This window comes from Anabrus simplex, chromosome 8 (genome assembly GCF_040414725.1).
Source record: "Anabrus simplex isolate iqAnaSimp1 chromosome 8, ASM4041472v1, whole genome shotgun sequence".
Taxonomy (NCBI): Eukaryota; Metazoa; Arthropoda; class Insecta; order Orthoptera; family Tettigoniidae; genus Anabrus; species Anabrus simplex.
In genome coordinates, this window is record NC_090272.1 from 15,142,805 (window position 1) to 15,163,795 (window position 20,991).

The 20,991-nt window shown below is 39.8% G+C and overlaps 1 protein-coding gene across 1 annotated transcript in view; it reads left to right on the plus strand.

The window, feature by feature from the left end:
- Nucleotides 1-20,991, plus strand: part of pps (protein partner of snf) — a 709,730-nt gene that overhangs the window by 237,513 nt on the left and 451,226 nt on the right. The window contains exon 8 of the mRNA XM_067153098.2: nucleotides 98-220. Within this exon, the coding sequence (XP_067009199.2) occupies nucleotides 98-220 (123 nt within the window). The remainder of the gene's footprint in view (nucleotides 1-97; nucleotides 221-20,991) is intronic.

Below are 20,991 nucleotides of genomic sequence, written 5' to 3' on the forward strand. Positions count from 1 at the left end.
TACTTCTGATACAGCATTTGTTCCTAGTTATTGTTTCTGGGAAACAATGTGTTTTATTCTCCAATTGCTGATTGTATAAATGTTCATTTTCTTTCAGGGTCCTCTAATGTAATATCGGGAATGCACAACTTGGCTCAAGCAAAGGTGGTTGTCGCAAAGATGCCTGATATTTCTTCTCAGTTGATGAGTGCTCAGACAACAAGTCAGACTGAAACCAAAGGTATTGTTATATTACCATACTCGTAATGTGATAGTGCTTCTTAATTCATTAGAAAAAATATAAACCTCTATTTAAGGATTTTTAATTTATGGAATTTAAAAGGCTTGGACTGTTCCTATCAAGAAATCAACAAACCAAGGGGTTGATTAAATGGATCCAATGTGGTCTCTGAGGGGCCGATGACCTCGATGTTAGGCCCCTTTAAACTCCAAGCATCATCATCAATGTGGTCTCAAAAGAATAAGAAGAAGTATTTAAATCTGAAATTTTTGTGATATGTTAATTCTAATGAAGTTCCCATGTTCACACAAGATCTAAAAATGTATAGCTGATTGTAATGTATGTTTTTAAGGCAATTGAGCTGAAAATTGAACCACACGTGGAACTAAAATCCGAATGTTCTGGGTGGACGAGTTATGTTCTTGTTATGGCGACACGGCACTGCACGATTGTGACTAGCTTCGTTATTTTGAATTGTTCATGTTCAGTTGCTCGGAGATACGGGTGAGGTAGGCGCAGATCGCATGACAGCAAAGCTGCTCGTTGCCCCTTGGTCAAGGTTTACAAGACCAGGAAAGTCCTTGAGTTTCATGTTGTTCTTTTACAGATACCTTCATTCCTTGAGAAGTTATTGTGTAACCAGTTCTCTAGTGTTTGCACTGCTGAACTCAGTTCACCTCCTCCCCCCTGAGAAATGCCAGCATAGGGCTGTTTAATAAGGTTCAGGTTGTCAAGAAGTGATTTAGAGAGCTCGCCAGCAAATAGTTGATCATCATGTTTGCCATCAGGCAGCTACGGAGTGAGCTGACCGTGCCGTTGGAGTCGCACAGCTCTGAGCTTGAATTCGGGAGATAGCGGCTGCGAACCCCACTGTCGCTAGCACTGAAGAGGGTTTTCCTTGGTTTTCCATTTTCAGGCTGTTCCTTGCCTCCGTGGCTCAGGCAGCAGCGCGCCGGCCTCACCGCTGGGTTCCGTGGTTCAAATCCCGGTCGCTCCATGTGAGATTTGTGCTGGACAAAGCACACTCCTAACCCTTTCCTACCCCATACGCGTGTCGGTGCGACATAAAGCAAATTGTAAACAAAACAATAAAACAGCATAGTGAGTTACTCAGTTGAAGGTTGCAGTGAGTTGGCTGGAGGAACCAAAAGAAAAGAACAAACCTGGCCAATCTGGTGTTGCCAGTAACTAAAGAAAATGGATCATTTTATATTAAAACGCATGGGTTACTGCAGTCACATTGGACACTGCCTAGTATGAGGTCCTGAGAGTTGGGTTGCCAGTTTGCATCTCAGAGAAATTCTGAGCCACGGTCTTTCTTATGCTGTAGCGGCCTGGAGTTCCTGCTGTGATGCATTAGGTAGCTAAATTCTGTGGGGCACTAAATGAATAGCGAGAAATGTTCTAAACACAGCAATTTGCTATGCCTTTCTTCTGTGGTCATCATTACAGCTCTTGTAATACCTCTTTCTGGTCAGGTGAGGATCAAGTTGGTTCTTATAATTTTCTTTATTTCATTTTTTAATTTGGAGATTATTTATCAAAATACGAGTCCTATCTCAGTAAACAAGGAATATACTTAAATGCTATTATCAAAATAACAGTGAAACCACAGTATCAGAAAAAGCCAGAGAATAATGTAATGCCTCTGCTTTGTTCATGCTGTGAACGCCATTCCTGACCAGTGTGCATATTCTAATTAAAGGAAAATTTTATAAAGTATATATCTGCAGCATTTTTTGTATGATAACTTTATTATTATATAGAAGTGGCTGAAATATTATAACTGTTATATCCTGTTAAAGACCAAAATTACTAGGGTTTTCCTTTTCTTAATTGATTTGAAATATTGATTGTTATTTGAATAATATATCGTGTGCATCCAAATGAAGAGAGTTATGTTGGTCATGTATAATTTGACTGTTGTTGTAGTTTCTCAGGGGATTTGCCTCTTTGCATCTTATATTAAAATCGCTAACAACCAAATCTAAATGGCATTTCCTAGGTCTCACTCTCTGGGTTTTTTTTTTTTTCCCCCTTTCTTTGCGTTTAGGCCATCTGTGGACCACGGTGCTTGTGTTCTAGCTGTGTTTTTGTCGTCGTCTGCCCCTTTTAGCATACTGGATTGTGTTCTTAGTGGCCTCTTGAGCCTTCCTGTTGGCCCAGTATTCCTTCATTTTCTCGCTGAATTCTTTCCTGCACTCCTCTGACCAATTCCCGGTTCCGTTGTGGCTAGCTGATGTAAGGGATGTTAGGAAAGGTTTAGTTTTGACCATTAAACGGTATGCATTTCTGTCAGTAATGGCGGCTTGATTAATATTAAGCTCTGCAAGATCTTTGTCCACTTGTTTGGTCCAGGGGAATCCAGTAGCTTTGCCTTTGTTAGCAACCCTGAAGATCTTCTGGGATAATCTATTAGGATCCATTCTGTATAGGTGTCCATAGAAAGTCAGACGTTTTCTCCTGATGGCATCTTTGAGGTTTTCTTGATGCTGGTAGAGCTCATTGTTGGGTTTGTACCATCGCCTTCCATCTGGTAGGATCCTTGGCCCTATTATTCTTCTCAGGAATTTCCGTTCTTTTTTAGTGGGTTTTTTTTAGTTAGGGATAGGCATTCTGCTGCGTAGAGGACTGATGGTCCGACTACTGCATTATAGTGTCTCAGTTTTTACATTCTTTGATAAATGCTTTGAGGCATACAGTTTTCTGCAGGCATGGTAGGCCTTGTCTAATTTGATTCTCCTTTGTTCAAGAGCCATCGTTTCACTTAGGTCCTCCGATATCCACTCTCTGAGGTACTTCACAGTTTATTATTATTATTATTATTATTATTATTATTATTATTATTATTATTATTCCTGGCCTTTTTCACAGTTTAACAGCCAGACACCAGCTGTATGGGGAGGGTTGTATTTCCTATTATGTGTTTCTGTCGAGTGTTGTGTGTAAATGAGGGCATCCTTTAAGATGTACACAAACTCTCCTCTGCCTCCAAACCAGACGCAACTGATCTGGTCGGGACAAGCCCAGAAAGCCACTATAATGATGATTCAGTGAAGGGGCTGGGTCCTCTGGGTATTCTATCGTCTCGTTTGTCTCTGCTGCCGATGCTGCTTCATTGCCACTGATTCATTCATATGTACATTCCTAAACTTGCCTCTTACCTCTTTAGCATATACTCTTTTACCATTGTTTCTACCATATTCTCTTTACTTATGTTTGTTACCTCCAGCTTATGAAAAATGTATCTTTCAATTTCTTGCAGCTATGTTGACCTCCAAACAGAACTATCGAGGCAAAGTATTCACTGGCATCTTGGAAGAGAGGGTGCGATCAGTGATTGATAGGGACCTGAAAAATTACCATCTATTTGTTTCAAAAATTTGCACCTATTTTTTCCAAAATTTGCATCTATTTTTCCAAAATTAGCATATACTTACAAAGTTAAAATAATCACATGGTTTTTATTAATTTTGACGATTCCAAGTTTATGAAGTGCAATTATTGTCCTTGGTTCACACACAATACAAATTCATAGTTCAAACGAAAGCATTGTCAATACTTCGGCATTGATTTTTTTCAAATTGCACAGTCTGTCTGTAACCACTGTGTTGTAGTGAGACAACACACGCTCGCTATCTACATTGTTCGTTGGCGTCCACAACAACTCAAGACAGTAGGGCCTATTTAGCAAATATGCTGAACTCTGTCTGATCTGCAGTTAATGCAAGCATGACATCACATTTTTCACTTTCTTTCATCTGGGTTTGAATTGCATGGTTCAGAGAACAGTAACCAGACCAGATATCGTTTTGCGAGAGATCTGTCACTCCAAACAATTTCTCACGCTCATCTAATTTATCAGTGTTATTCAAAATTATATATTGTGCCCTACTGGACCCTAAAGTTCCGGCCAGGCGAAAGCCGGTCTCGAACCCAGAGTACAGTAGTGAAAGAACTCTCACAAACGTGAGCTGGTGCACATAGTCTTACCTGAGTACATTCCTCTTCACTTAGCCGGATAAAGCGCTCTTCTCAGGGATAACATGGGGATAAGTGGGCAACATAAAGATAAACACGAGGATATGTGACTAATCAGGTAAGAATCGGCTAAAATTAAAATAGAATAAAATATCTAAAAGAAAACATCGCTGCATTCAAAGTTTAACAAATAGGGATTTATTACATAAAATTGAATTATTTACAAATGAAAGTGTTTTTCATTATGATAGGGTAAAATAACGCTGAGCCGATGACAACCAGTTCACTGCCTTCACGAAAACAGCTGTTCTGTAACAAGCATGTTACAATAGTGTAAGTAACGAACTCTAGAAAACGGATATCTGCTGAAATACACATTATTGAATGACTCCCATAAAATTTACTATGCCTCGTACCGTCGAACCCCAGTGCAAACAAATATCACCACAAAATGTACAATGACCTGACACGGTCACGAACCCTAATCCCATGAAGAGTAAGGCGTATAAGATTCATATGCAAACACTATAAAAAGAACATAACTAAAATATCCACGAGTGTCAATCTCAAACGGGCCCGTGTTAAAAATTAACGTAGAACAAATAGGACATAGAAAAGATCTCTCCCTGCTTTCAAAACATCAAGGTCCTCCTCCCCTTCGCACACTTGACAAGCTGCAGACGGCAAAAACCAATTCTCAAGCCTGTGACGTCAAGCTCAACGACCTTCACCTTCCACCACTTCACTAGCGACAGTCCCCCTACTTTATGAGTTCATCTGGGCGGCAGGCAAAAAATCTCGCCTTTCAAAAGAAACACCTCACGTAATCTGCTGCTAAAAGCCCTCTTTCAAATACACCTGGGCTATCTGCCCTCGTCTCAATATCACCAGCAGTATCGCAAATCTTACTTCCGCCTCTCATGGGCTCAACCTTGGTGCTACAAAAACGCTAATCATTAAGCGATAGTTACATGGCCATACTAGGCATCTCCAATACATCCAATATACTCTCAACTGTGCTGGGCTCTCTCATATCAATCGCAAATCTTACTTCTGCCTCTCATGGGCTCATATCTCTCAAATATTCGGACTCGCTCGCTCTATCAGTGAAGCTGGGTGAATAACGGGTTCCATGCTGGTCTCAACTATACGTATCTACGTCTGCAGAGACAAATGCCTAAATGCGATATAATAAAAAATGCCTGTCTGTTAGACTAACCTCCTATGACCAAAGGAGTTCGACCTGACCCATGAAAATAACACGTACGTTAAAATAATACAATCGAAATGAAATACACACGCTAACAAGGAATCTACAAAATATCATCTACCTTAATGTACGGGGTTCGAGCTTGAGGCCTAGCTCTTAATTACAAGGAAAATATTCCTACCATAACTAATCTGTTGACTGACGGCCCCCATATTCCTATCTAAATTTAAATGACATGCTTGAAACAGAATTGGAAAGCTCTGACCTTATGTTATCGATGACATTACGGAGCGGCCCTCCCTGTGGACCACTGAATTTACCACATCATGATAGACTGTGGCGCTGGCATCAGATACTGTTGACCACTTGGAGACATTCTTTCTTGTGTGGCTCCTTCGCACAGCTCCCTAGGTAGTTGGAAGATGTCCCCTTCGGCGTCGCGCTGATCAGGTGCTCCCAACGTTCCTGGATCGATGCCCGTTGTCGTGTTGGCTTCAGCTCCTGGTTGTGGCTTCCTTGCAATGATGACGTCAAACACTCGTTCTGAGATTATGCTGGGGTAACTGAAAATAAATTCATATATTACAGACTGTCCACACTCGATGCCTGTTTCCCCTACTATCGTGTCTCACACGTTACATTGACCAAGTCTCGTTCAGAGTTTTAAACCTGGTACACAGTTTCTTCACTCCTCTCAGTCACTGTTACTTCACCCTTTCACTCGGACAACCTGTCGTTTCTGAATTCCTACCCTGAGCCAATATTAATTCTAGCAGTTCGTCAGTCATATCTTGACCTCACAGAAATATGAAGCTACTAGTTCATTAGTCTCTTATAGGCAGTACTTCATCTCCCCCTAGCATATTCTCACAGGTAAAATCTTAACTTCAGCTGAATATTCAAGTTGATTACTTACTTCCTCGCAGATATAGCAGTACTAGTAGTCTGTGCAGCTCGAAGACAAAGCGTTGTTCTCAGTACCAACACGCAGTATGACGACTCGTTCAAGCGACCTTCTGGTTCAAGAATGAGACTGATATGCCAGGCGGCCTTATTTTATAATCCCGTTTAGCGTCATCACGCCGCTTGGTCTCGTGCAATATACGCGCGCCCGCGAAGTTTTTCCCGCACGAAGTACATCGTGAGCTCTAATTAACGAATGCATTTATGAATGCAGCCCTAATGCATATCAAAATTAAGCAGAAATTATGCATGTTGCAATTCTTGTCTCAAATCCAATGCAACTCTTCCGTAACCAAAGATATTAATTTAATTCTTTCTTCCCTCCTAATATAAGTTTTGCCGGAATCTAGGAAGCGTCCCCAATCTTCATCAAGAGGCTTGGCTTGGGACATAACTCCTTTTAATGAGGTTCTGGAGATTTCTCATAATGACGCTCTAGCTCACTTCACACAAGAACGCGTCTTCTGGACTCCTTTATGCCATATACTGTAAGACAATGGCTTCGTGGGTGGCCTCGTGTGATTCCAATATCCAATACTAAAATTAATACAATTGTCCCATGAACCGTATGGTTCAATATTTTGGATACAAAGCTTGAGAAATTGACATAAAATGCTTGTGGTTGGGGTCTTCAATGTGGCTAGCTTGCACTGTGAACAATGAGCAGCTTTGACAAATGTATCTCTACATGCAGCCTGCTGTAGAGGAGTGAGTTTAATCAAAGCATCATTAGTTGCCGCAGAAAAATTCCCCTCACAAATGAAGGTAAAACTGGCATCAAGGTTATGCAGTTCGGGGTTAGGAGATGAGAGGTCGGATACAGATACTCTTCAAGTTCAGTAAGGAGGTCAAACAATCCAGCTGCATGATCTGTGACAAAAACCATGTGGGAGTGAAGCCTATTCACTTCTTGGTCACTCAGATCAGTCAGGTAGTTAATACCACAGTTGTTGATGTCTTTCATGTCAGACATCTTGAAAAATGTAACAACATCAGTAAAGTAAGCACTCAGATAGAAGACAGCCTGAAACCAGCTATTCCATCGGGTTATGACAGGTGCAGGAAAAAGCTTTGCTTCCTTTGAAGCACCATACTTTGATGTTAAGAATGATAAATAATTATATTTTCGCTTTCTTGTGTTCAAAAATGCAGACTTTACCTTTGCAGCTACATGATTTAAATCTGTCATCACGGCGACCCAACTATTGCCAACCAAGCTGATCTTATGTGCCCAGCACTGTACATGCATTAAATGATCTCCTATGACCACACTTAATGTTTCATAACACCGGGTCATGTACGGGACACTGTTACTAACAAACACTTTACTGCATCATATGGTACACTAGAATTGTGCAGAGTTTCTAAAACAGCACGAGGGCTGTTTGTAGCATTTCCTGCATCAAGATAGTTCACAGAAACAACATGCAGCTCTCTTTTCGATCTAGCTGGGACTTGTAATATGATGATAAAAACACAACGGCCCATTCTATCTGTATGTATGTAGATGTTCTTCCCCACTAGAGCCTTTGTAGTTATTTTCTGGTGGTCAGATGCAACTTCTAGAAAGGAAGAAAGACCTCCAATTATAACAAAATTATTTAAAATTACTGGATCAATTGGGTACGGGTAAGATAGTTCGAATGGAAATCGCACTCAAATTCGGTGTCCTTCAATTTTGCGTGTGGTGTCTATGTCATTATACCTAAACCGTACCCGATCTATGAAATTGAAACGTATCTGGTAAATATACTTCACGTAGGGTTCTCACACATGGCAGCTCTTCATTTGAAAACTCCGTAATCCTGGCTCTTAGCTCTTGCTTTCTAGCTTTACCAGAGGTTATATTTGCTTTGACAAATACTTCAACTGTGCGTTTCGAGAAGTTATTGCTGGAAAATTTTTTTGTCGTTTACAACTATCTAACTGTGTAAGCACTGAAGATTTCTTTCTTTGAGACGTACTAGCAGCAGAGGTTGAACTTTAGTTATCGCGTCGCTTACCCATGTGATTTTCAGATTTAACATGATTCACAATGCTATCATTTTTTTTCCCCCACCCAACTCGGCAATTACAATCGTTGCAAAACACTGTCGCTGAATCTGTGACATATAAACCATTCTTTGCATATTGCTGAGCCTTTTTCTGCGCACTATTGTCATGCAGCCCATAACCTAAACAATCGCTCGACTTTCTACTCTTCACTAGATTCAGTTTTGAACAACAGGAAAACAACATTGCGCCTTTCTTGTTATTTCCGTGACACTCGATTTACATTTTGATAATAATCGATACAGATCTTATTCCCCTTGCTATTCCCATTGTAAATATTGATTAAAGTCAGCAAGCAGCAATTGATCGGCTACTTTTCTTCATTGATCGGAACGGTTGAAAGATTTATGCATATTTTGAGTATTTCTGACAACTTTGCCTAAATATGTTGTTTTCAAGCACATTTTCGCAGAATTCGCACCCAAATTGCATATTCGCAGTAGTTTTGTATTTTGGATCACAATTCGCATTTTGTTGCATTTCTGTTTATGCGTAAAAATGATTTTATTCCACGTTAGAATTACTGTAGACTTGGATTCAGTCCCTGGAGTAGTAGGAGTAGTTCTGACAGAAATATTTTTGAGAAATTATTGTAAGACAACCTCGTATTTTTCAGTAGGCCTAATTAAGGACACTTTTATTCTCCGTCCCTTGGAGTAAGGAAAATAATAGTTATCCACCAGCTGTAATAATCACATAACCACGTTTCAGTTGAGAATTGTAGTGAAGATAAGGTATATTAGATAGTATCTTGCCTGTTATATTCGTGTTTTTCTTAGTGTACGGCAATCCTTTCGATACTTAAGCATTCAACCAAATGCAAGGTTTCATTTCTATTAGAGCATAGTAATATAAAGTTGTACGCTAAAGAAATAATCTTCTGTCTACGCGTTTAACTTTGTTGGTAATCCTTGAGTACGGTAGTTCTTGTGAATTTCAAACTTTAGGCCTAATTGCAATTTTCATTTCTATTTGTCCTTATTAATAAACCATTGTAATTAGGATATGTCTGAACGTAGTTTAAAAACTGTTGTAGTGTATTGTAGTGACTTACTAGGATTTACAGTGCTTATTCTATTATTTTGAGTAGTCTTGCGAATTTCAAACTTTAATTGTAATTTCCATTTCAGATTGTGCTTAGTAATAACCTGTTGTATTATAATTAGGTTACGTCTGAACGTAGTTTAAAATCATTGTAGTGTATTATAGTAGGTATTTTATTATAAATTAGTGTGTTTATTCTATTACTGTAAAATATTTCTGTAGTATAGTATTTATAGTATCTGTGGTATCTGTATTAACTCTCTTACTAAAATTCTGTTGCAGTAATTAGGGCAGACTTAACTGCAGTTTAGAATTGTGTAGACCTAATTCTTGTGTATTACTTTCGGTTTTCAGTAATTAACAGCAATTTTCATTCTGTTAGGGTGTTGTAGAAAAAAATTCGTACAACTAAGTACCGGTAGTATTGTAGTGTAGTAGTAGCAGCTTATATTAATTACCTTGTTGTTGTGTGATTTTTGTGAACTATCCTAGACTATATTTCTTTCCTTTCATTTTTATAGGCAATATTTCTTTCCTTTCATTTTTATTTCCACAGAATAAGTTATTTTATTTTTCCTTTTCTTCCCATTATTCTGTAAATAATGGCTAAGCAGTGCAACTCTAGGAACTGTGGGTGTGGCCAGGCATTAAGGAGTATGAGGGAGGAGTTGGAGAGTTTGAGGGAGATAATTAGGATTCTCTCAGAGGACAGGAAGGAAAGTAGGCCTCCCTCAAATAATGTACAGGATACAGTAGGTGTAAAGGAGGGATGGGAAGGAAATGGGGGAATTGTAGAAGACAAGTGGTCTAATGTTTTAAGGGGAAGGAGATTGCAGGCTAAGGGCTGTGTTCAGGATCAAAATTCAGGTCAGGTGTCTGTTAGAAATCGGTACGAGTCACTGCAGGTAGAACAACCAACGGAAGATGAGGAACAGGGAACTTTTGCTGAGATGTGTGGATGTAGGAGGAAGGGAAAAGGTAGGAAAGGGAAATGTAGTGTAGTGGAAAGGAAAAGACAGGTGGAACAGGGTCAAGGGAGGGAGAAAAGGGAGGAAGTAGCTTCTGCAGCAGTGAGAGAAGATAGGGCTGACTAGGAGGGGAGGGGATCAAATGAGGTGGGTAGGGTTGAGGCTCTGGTCATGGGGGATTCCATCGTTAGACACGTGGGGAAAGTGTGTGGAGGAAAGGGAACCAGGGTAGAGTGTTATCCAGGAATTAGGTTGAGGCAGATACTGAGAAATGTAGAAGAGAAGGAGGAGGGGAAGGAGAAGGTGGTAGTGTTTCACGTCGGTACCAACAACGTAAGGTAAGCTAATATAAGTACCAACATAGTTGGGGATGTGTGGGATCTGGTAAATGCAGCACGGATGAAGTTTAAGGAAGCGGAGATTGTTATCGGTGGAATACTCTGTAGGAGGGATACTGACTGGAAAGTGATTGGGGATTTAAATGAGACTATGGAGTGGATATGTGGGAAACTGGGAGTGAGATTTCTAGATCCTAATAGGTGGGTAGGAGACAGGGATCTGCACCCAGATGGCCTTCATTTAAACCGTAGTTGTACATATAAGTTAGGAAACTTGTTTAGAAGGGTTATGGGCAGGTACATTCAGGGAAACGGGGTGGCCTAGGGAGCGGTGTTATGCGAACAGGGAACTGGAAATCAAGTAGGGATGACATAAAAATGTTAGTGCTCAACTGTAGAAGCATTGTAAACAAAGGAATGAAATTAAGTAATTTAATAGATATATACTTACCAGATATTGTAATAGGAGTTGAATCATGGCTGAGAAATTATCTAATGGATGCAGAGATATTCTCACGGAACTGGAGTGTGTAATACCAATATAATGGTCCGTTATTGGACATTATAAAATTTCCAGCTAAGTCATTCTTGGTTGCCTGCGTTTCGCCCTCGTGTGCTAAGTTGGGCAAAATTTACTCATTCAGGACAAATATTTTAAGTTCCCTATGGGAATCAACATCTATATCAACTGGAATGTGTATCGTAGACATAGGATAGGAATGGTAGGAGGGGGGAATATTCATTCTGGTGAAAGAAGAATTTGTAAGCTACGAAAAAGTTAAGGATGAAAAACATGAAATTCTGGGTGTAAGGCTCTTCTCTAAAGATAATAGGCAACTTGATGTCTGTGGAGTGTACAGACCGGGAAAAGGTAGCGCTGACTGTGATTCAGAATTATTTGATAAGATAATCAGCTATATTGAAAATGATATGGAAAGGAATGTGATAGTAGCAGGTGATCTCAATTTACCATTGTCATTTGGGAAGGTAATGTGAACGACAGGAAGCATGAACAACATATGGCAAATCAGCTAATATGGGAAGGGCACCTGATTCAGAAAGTGATGGAACCAACTAGAGGGAAGAATATTCTCGATGTGGTGCTAATAAAACCAGATGAGCTCTATAGAGAAACCGAAGTAATAGATAGTATTGGTGATCACGAAGCTGTTTTTGTCCTAGTTAAAAATAAATGTGAAAGAAAGGAAGGTATTAAAATTAGGACTATTAGGCAGTACCATATGGCTGACAAAACAGGCATGAGGGAGTTTTTAAAAAGTAACTATGATCACTGGAAAATGGTAAATAAAAATGTAAACAGACTCTGGGATGGGTTTAAAGCAATTGTTGAATAATGTGAAAATAGGTTTGTTCCTTTAAAGGTGGTAAGGAATGGTAAGGAATATTATAACAGAGAAGTAAAAAGACTAAGAAGGAGGTGCAGATTGGAAAGAAATAGTTAGAAATGGTTATGGAAGTAAGGGGAAATTGAAGGAACTTACTAGGAAATTGAATCTAGCAAAGAAGTCAGCTAAGGATAACATGATGGCAAGCACAATTGGTGGTCATACAAATTTTAGTGAAAAATGGAAGAGTATGTATAGGTACTTAAGGCAGAAACAGGTTTAAAGAAGGACATTCCAGGAATCATTAATGAACAAGGGGAATGTGTATGCGAGGATCATCAAAAGGCAGAAGTATTCAGTCAGCAGTATGTAAAGATTGTTGGTTACAAGGATAATGTCCAGATAGGGGATGTGAGTAACACTAAAGAAGTATTAAAATTTACCTATGATAACAATGACATTTACAGTAAGATACAAAAGTTGAAAACTAGAAAAGCAGCTGGAATTGATAAGATTTCTGGGGATATACTAAAGGCAATGGGTTGGGATATAGTACCATATCTGAAATACTTATTTGATTATTGTTTGGTTGAAGGAGCTATACCAAATGAATGGAGAGTTGCTATAGTATCCCCTGTGTGTAAAGGAAAGGGTGATAGACATACAGCTGAAAATTACAGGCCAGTCAGTTTGACATGAATTGTATGTAAGCTTTCGGAAAGCATTCTCTCTGATTATATTAGACATGTTTGCAAAATTAATAACTGGCTTGACAGAAGGCAGTTTGGGTTTACGAATGGTTATTCGACTGAAGCTCAGCCTGTAGGATATCAGCAAGATATAGCAGATATCCTGGATTCAGGAGGCCAAATGGACTGTATTGCGATGTCAGCTCCGAGACGAAACTATCTTTACATCGCTCTGTTTTCAGACCAACTTTGCTTTACGGGAGTGAAAGCTGGGTGGACTCAGGATATCTTATTCATAAGTTAGAAGTAACAAACATGAAAATAGTGAGAATGATTGCTAGTGCAAACAGATGGAAACAATGACAGGAAGGTATTCAGAATGAGAAGATAAAGGTTAAGTTAGGAATGAACTCAATGGATGAACTGTACCTACAAAACGGTTTAGGTGGTGGGGTCATGTGAGGCGAATGGAGGAGGATAGGTTTGTTATCTAGGAGAATAATGGGCTCTGTAATGGAGAGTAAGAGAAGTAGAGGGAGACCAAGATGACTATGGTTAGACTCATTTTCTAACGATTTAAGGATAAGAGGTATTGAACTAAATCAGGCCACAGCACTATTTTGACAGCCTTAAAACCGAAACAACAACTGTGGTTTTCAAAACTTACCGACGAAGAGGTCCATAAATAATCCTTTTCGACACATATTTTAAGATAGTCTTACCACAATTTGTCAGTTGCAGAAAGAATTAATATTGCACAACACTAATCAGCCGCTTTAAAAGTAAATTAATAAACTAAAACATGCATATGACTTAACAAGTTGGGTTCAGACAAATAAAGGTTCCACAGCCACTTCTGTCCCTTAACTAGGGTGGGTGGTAATCATTTCCCTAGCCATAATGACTAGACGGAGTGTCCCCAAACACAGACATCTTGGAGACAATCAGAAGCCAACTCCCTGTTCACAGAGTACGAGCACAAGTCAATACACGTCGACAATTGACTCACGCCCTGCGAAGTCAAGGAATAAAAGCCGTAGAAATTACTCCATGTCGTCCAATCAGGATATTAGATGTACCACAATTAACAAATTGCAGCCAATTGCTGTCCAGCAGTTCATGGGGCATTGTTAAATGATACATTTTAAATTCCACACATACAACAGTCATAGATGGCAGTAGTTACACCAGTCCCCTTTGAATTATATCGCCATAAAACGCATGAAGACAAAAGGCAGGCACAAGGGATTAAACAACATTTAGGACTCTGGTGGGAAAAAACAGGTATTCCTCATCGCTTTCCAGCTATGATCACGAACGCTCACATTCAGTTGAATATGTATTGTCTGAAAAGTGTTGTGTAAAGAAGGAATGGTTGCATATCTACCATCAGCAAGGAGATTAATTGAATGAATTTACAGCATTTACTGCATCATACCAGCGCAGCTTTGGCCGTCCACATGGTCGTTACACATTAATTTCAATGGTGTGAGTGAAATTGGCAACTGTTCCAACTATCATGCGGTTTTATTTTGGACTTAAAATGTAGTGGCATCCTTCTGTCACAGAGTATGCCTGTGACCTCCCTCCATCTCATCCATGCTGCCTTTATCCTCCTTCACACTTCATCATGTATCCCACCGTCAGTCTGTTGGCAAGATCCTAGATACCTGAAGCTTACGGTCTTTGTTAACGTCTCTCCATCAACTTGAATTGAGCTGTTGCTTCGGATGGTTTCCAGGTATTTGGTCTTCTTTTTGTTCTAAGATCATATTGTTAGAGACAGTGTGAAGATGCTATCCATTTCTGGTGGTATCAGCAAGTGCAACATCGTCTGCATATAAGAGAGTCCAAAGCGACACTCTTCTGCATTTCCCATGTGATTGTGTGCATGGCAAGTACAAAGAGCAATGGGGACATTGCGGAGCCTTGGTGTGCACCGACTTTAAGCTCTCCGAGATGCTGACAGCGCAACGTACACGACTTGTGTTGTTCGTGTATAGCATCCTGATGCAATTGATAAACATTTCTGGTGCACCATGGTCACAAAGTGCATACCAGATCACACGATGTCGAAAGCTTTTCCAAAATCAAGGAAGTCAGTATGCATTGGCTGTTGTTTTTCTCTATGCTTTTCAATGAGCATTCATTGTTGATGATGTCGCGCAGTAATGTCGAGGGCTCTCTCAAGAATCTTCATTGTGTATGACAGGAGGCATATTGGATCATAATTTGCACATTCTGCTAGGTCACCTTTTGGCTTTAAAATAGGCACAGTGATGCTTGTAGCCCAATCACTGGGAACAGAGCCAGAGTCAGCTATAGCATTGAAAAAGTTAGTCAACCAGTTGATCGCAGGTTCTATTAATTCCTGCAACTTAAAAAAGTCTGCCGGAAGATCATCTGGTCCTAGCACTTTTTGGTTCTTCATCTTATTCCTGATGGCGCTGGTGACTTCCTCTGATGCGATGTGTAAGATATGCCCTGCTTTTGTATTATTTTCTGGAATAGGAGTGCTCATTATCCTGTGCTGACTTGGTACAAGCTTTGGTCGGCCAGAAGATAGTTTTCTCTCCTTCCTTTGAGTCCAGTGTTGCAGTGTTGTATACAGGTCATTATAGTGACTGCACCTAGCTTGAGCAACAACTTTCTTAGCCTCACATTTGGCTACCTTTCCCTATTCTCTGGAGTCTTTTGTGAAACCCAGTTTGTGTATGCCTTCTTTTCGTGCATCTTTACTTGGACTTGGTCCGTCCACAACCAAGTTTGACAGCGGAAACTAGGTTTTGTTAAACCCAAGGTTGCTGTGGCGGTTGCAGAAACAGATTTGCGGAATGTGGTCCACATGTCAGTCGCATTCAGGTCGATCAGGTCGATGGGAGGAAAATTGATACTGCCTTATACTTTCTCCTTTTGGTCTTTAAGTTTCCACCACTTGATCTTTTCGGGGGCATTTATCCCTCTACCTCTATGATGTTTTGAGTTCCTTAAGTCTGCCGTGAGCAGCTTATGTTGAGGGCCTACACAGTGAGATGGTATGTCCTTCACATCCGATACTAGTTGGAGATCATGACGTTGAGCAAGGATAAAGTCAATTTGGCTGCTATAGTCGCCAATAGTGTAGGTGATGAGGTGGTTGATACGCTTTTTGAAAAACGTATTGCCAATAACAAAGTCATTCGCCTCGGCAAAATCCGAAATTTGAGTTCCATCATGATTTCGGATAGCATAGCCATTACCACCATGCTAGCTATAACCATTCTTGTAGTGACCAACATGCCGATTAATGTCACCAAAAAGAAGTGGGAGCTCATTTTCGGGACACGCTGAAACATAATCTTGTAGCTCCTGCCAAAATTCTTCTTTTTGTGTGTCATCACAGCCAGAATGTGGCAGATATGCAGAGGGGACACGAAGTCGTGATGGTGCATTGTTGATTGTAATTGACATAGGGCAGTCTGAATAGAGCTGAACCTCATCAACTCGATCTCGCAGGCTGGCGCAAATGATGATGGCAATGCCATTCTGGTTGGATATAACAATTCATAGCCATCACTGATGTCACGAGATTTCTGGCCTTTCCTACATGATTCTTGTATACAGGAATTGTCCACTTTCTGTTCTTTCAGCATCACTACACGTTTGCTGCTGCGTTCAGTAAGAGTCTCAATGTTGAGCGTGGCGATACGTAAATGTTGTTTGCATTGGGCTAGGTTTTTTAGCTGGTTCTGCCCTTGAACCGGTAGCCCTTGTCTATTTGTCGCGGTGGTCAGGCGAGGCCGACGCACGTCCCTTTTGTGGGTCATGCTAGCATTGTTGGAAAAAACTGACATAGACATGGTTCATGCATTGCAATGGAGTAACCTACTGGCTTGTCATCACAGCCTGGCGTCGCGCATTTTAGAGCTCCTGCCATCAAGAATTTATGCTGCTCCTAACATGGAGAACATGCGCTAAACCTGATGTATGCCCATAGTTATGGACAAATGCCTTTTACTTTTACTAGTTCCGAGTACTAGGATGCCACTTCTGCCAGCTTCAGTGTTCTGAATTCCAGATTCTCCACCAATGCTACCGTTGTGGACTTCACTCAGGGACCCCTGGAGAGAGGGTGTCCTAGTATTGTAAAGCCCCCAGAAGTAGGGCTGCCTGTACATTTCCACGGTATCTTCGCGTGCCTACATTTCTGTAGGCCCCCTAACTGCCACCTTGGGTTGACAGACTGTCCCAGAGGGAACAATTCTTATACACTGCTTGCACATATTCTCTTATTTGTTTTCCAAGTGCTTTGTGTTACATTACTTTAGATACCTTTGCCCTGGGTTCACTATCATCAGCATTTTTTAAATCAAAGAATGTCATCACCATATCTCTTCTATATTCGCAATGTTTTTTTTTTTCTTCATTGTCTGTCTCATTGTTCTTCTTCCTGTTGATTTTGGCCATCGAAGGACCACAGAAAGTAATGCTGTGCATTCTTCTTGACTTCCAATAGCTCTTCATCCTTTCACATGGCTGTTTCCTCCTCCTCTTCTGAAACCCAGTCTCTGTTGCCATTCTTGTGTTGAACACTCGTTTTGTCAATCTTCTGTTATGTGGCCAAAAATTTTATCTGATCGTGTTTGGCATTCTTTCATTTTCTTCGTCCCTGTATAGATCTTTATTGCCCCTAAATTCTCCTTCATCTGTTTTCAATGGTCATCTGATTTTCCTCAATATTTTCCTTTCCTTTTTTCTCTGTCTCTTCTGTTACACCGGTTTTCATAGACAACATACAGACTCTGTGGTTTGATTACTGTGTTGTAGTGTTTGATTTGACCTACCTTGAATTAGGTTATTCTGGCTGATGATGCTCACAAAGTATGAGTGAAACATGTCCTAATTTTAATATCTATTAATGGTTTTATCCTAAATATAAAGGATTACTATGTATTGGAAAGGTGGTTTTTATTGATGTATCAACTTCTTATTCTGAATTCCAATACGGCTCTACAATGAGATTCACAACTTGCAAAGTAAGTCTGTTGTTATTCATTCTTTCCAAATGGCTTAAAAATTGATTTTGTCACAGTCTTTTTTTATCAGTAAGTTTATAAATTTTGAAATATATTTCTGAGTTGGGTTTGAGGTATGTGTTCAATTTTTAATTCTTGGCCCTAAGATTTTTTTCATGATTTTCCTTTCTTTAATCTCTAACTATTCCTTTAAATTTTTATGATATTAATTCAGCATTTCTGAAATATAAAGTGCTTCAGATTTAATTGCTGTTAATTACTGTTCCAGGACAGGCATTGTTTGTGTACTGAAAAGCAATTTCCATTTTCCTGAAGCTACTGATTTATTTTCATTGCCATTTTCAGTGATCCATTCACATAAATACTTAAAATTCTTTTACTCTTGCAATTTTATTTGTATCAGTGATAAGTTCAGGTGGGACAGTTTTGATATTTGTCATAAATTTAGTTGTTTTCATATGAAATTTTAAGTCTTATTTTTGCTGCTTGTTCTTCCAGTATAGCAATTGGAGATGTCTCTGGGAATCAGTGCCATATCATTTGACATGGTGTACCTGCATTTCTCTGCTCTAATAACTTTTTCAAGAGCACAGTTAAACAGTAAAGGGGATAGCCCTTGATGTACACCTGTATTTATTTCAAACTCATCACTACACCCATGCACAAACTTTACTTTGACTTTCGTTTCAGTCAGTGTAACCTTTAAAATATTTCTTGTTTTTTGGTCAAGTCCAAATTCTGTTAAAAAACATTTAGTAGTAAGGCGTGATCTAAACTATCATAAGCTTTCTGAACTCGACAAATGTGATCACATAGTTTTTGTTAGATGTGTTTTGAAAATGTGTTACAATGTTTTTTAGAGTCAAAATGTGCTCTGCACATGACCTTCCCTTTCCAAATCCACCTTGGTATTTACTGATTTGGTGGTCCCTTTGATGCTCTGCTTGGTTTAGTAGAATTTTGGAGAGAATGTTATATGTGATCTGTAGAAGTGAGACACCTCAACGATTGTTTGTATTAGTTTTGCATCCTTTTTCATGTATGGGGTGTATTATTGCTAGTTTCCAATCCTTGGGGATCCTTTCAGATTGTCAAATGCCCAACATAATTTTGTAAAGTTTTTTATGAAATTTTTTCCTGCTTTTTTCCAAAGTTCTGCAGTTATTTAATCTTCTCCTGAGGCCATGTTATATTTTAATGATTAAATGGTTTCTTTAATTTATTGAATCTTGATTATTTTGATAAGAAGTGAAATGAAACTTTTCCAGAGGAATTTCACTGTTAAGTATCTCCTGCTCTAACACCTACAGAACTACAACAGTCAGTCAACTGCATGTGATCACTTTGGTCTTGCCATTAATGCAAAAAAACAAAGGTACTTGCACAACCTGCCCCAGGATTCCTGAGTTCAGTATCTCCATCTTAGACACAAAACTCGAACAGGTTGATCACTTTTCATGTCTTGGTAGCATCTTGTCTAAACGGTGTACCTGGGAACAAGACATTGATAAAATAATCTGGGCTGCTCATGCGGTATTCAGGCGGATAATGCACTGAGTCTTCATGAATAACGACCTAAAACTGCATACCAAACTCATAGTGTACAAAGATGTTGTCATTTTCACGCTACCGTATAGCTGTGAAACTTGGACACTCTAATGCTGTGATATCAAAAAACTTGAGTGCTTCCACCAACAAAAAATGTGATACATCTTGATAATTAAGTGGGAGGACATGTGACCAACACGGCCATTCTCGACGAAGCGCAGCTAAATAGCGTTGCGGCAGCAGTCATCGCTCATCAGCGGAGATGGTTAGGCCATGTTCACCGCATGAGGGATACCAGGCTCCTCCGCCAAATTCTTTATGTTGAACTTTGCTCCGGCGCTAGACCTCACGGACCCCGTCTTAGCGTTTTAAGGACCAGCTGAAACACATCATGAAGACAACTGGTATAGATATACAGACATAGGAAGAATGTGCTGTGGACTGTTCACTGTGGCAAAACACTACATCCATCGTTGTCAACTTGTTCGAAAGAGAACGCCGCAGACATCAAGAGGACAAGCAAGAAAACTCTGTCAGTTACAACCCCGCCCTCCTGCATCCATTCAGTGTGATTTGTATGGACCTATGTTTTATGCCAAGATTGGTCTGTTTAATCATTGCAAACACATGCATAAACTGAGTTGATCTGCTCGCCTTATGCAGGAGTTACACCCAACGATGAATTTGGAAAAGTATACTGCGAGGATTTGTTTTGTAACTACCTTTCTAACATTTTGAAGTTCTTGAAAGGTGGCTGGAGTTTTATTGCCTAAGTTGAATTAACTCTTTCGCTGCACTATTTTGAAATAGAACGCTTACAGAAAAATGTAATTTTTTTTGTATTTTCCAAATGAACTGAAACTGTACTTTTTAAGGGAGAGTGACATATAAAATACCCTTGCACAATTTTCAACTCAACTTCGGCGGTTTAGCAGTGACATTTGACCTTGAAACACACATTACTGTGATGCATCTCCGAACTTGGAACAGGACACATTGCAGGCTGTCCTGGGCTATTCTTACAAAAAAATTCTGTCTGTTTTCTCTTGCATAGTCCCTTTCCTTTCTTTGAACATTTTGCTGGTAATATGGAACAAACAACACAATTAGTTTGTGACTCTTGTCCTGGTGCTCCAAAAGAAAGTGCCTCTCCTTCAGGCGCGCTTGAGGTATGTAATCGGAAAGTCTTCCTCGTTTCGCTGGCGAACTGTGCTGATACTCTCGTAGAAGTCCCATTATGACAGAATTTCTGAAGTCAGGAGTATTAATTGCCCTTTTTTGAAGCTTATTGTACAGTATTCTTCCATTCATTAGTGCAGTTTCAATGCCATCACTAATGTACCGCTAGTCCGATACAAAAGGAAGATCTTCCTCGTTGGCACTATCTTCTGAACAATCACTATGCACTTCATCACTTGTTTCGTTGTCCAAATTTATTGAACAGTCTGAATCAGAATCAGCCACTAAAAGATTGACGATTGCTTCACTGTCATTCCTGATGTTATGCGCGCTCATAGCTGCTGGGTGAAGCCTGCTATCGGCCAGACAGCGGACAGAAATGTTGGCAAGCGGGCGGGCGGGCGAAAGATAACAAACATAGGTCCAGTATAGGCGGCA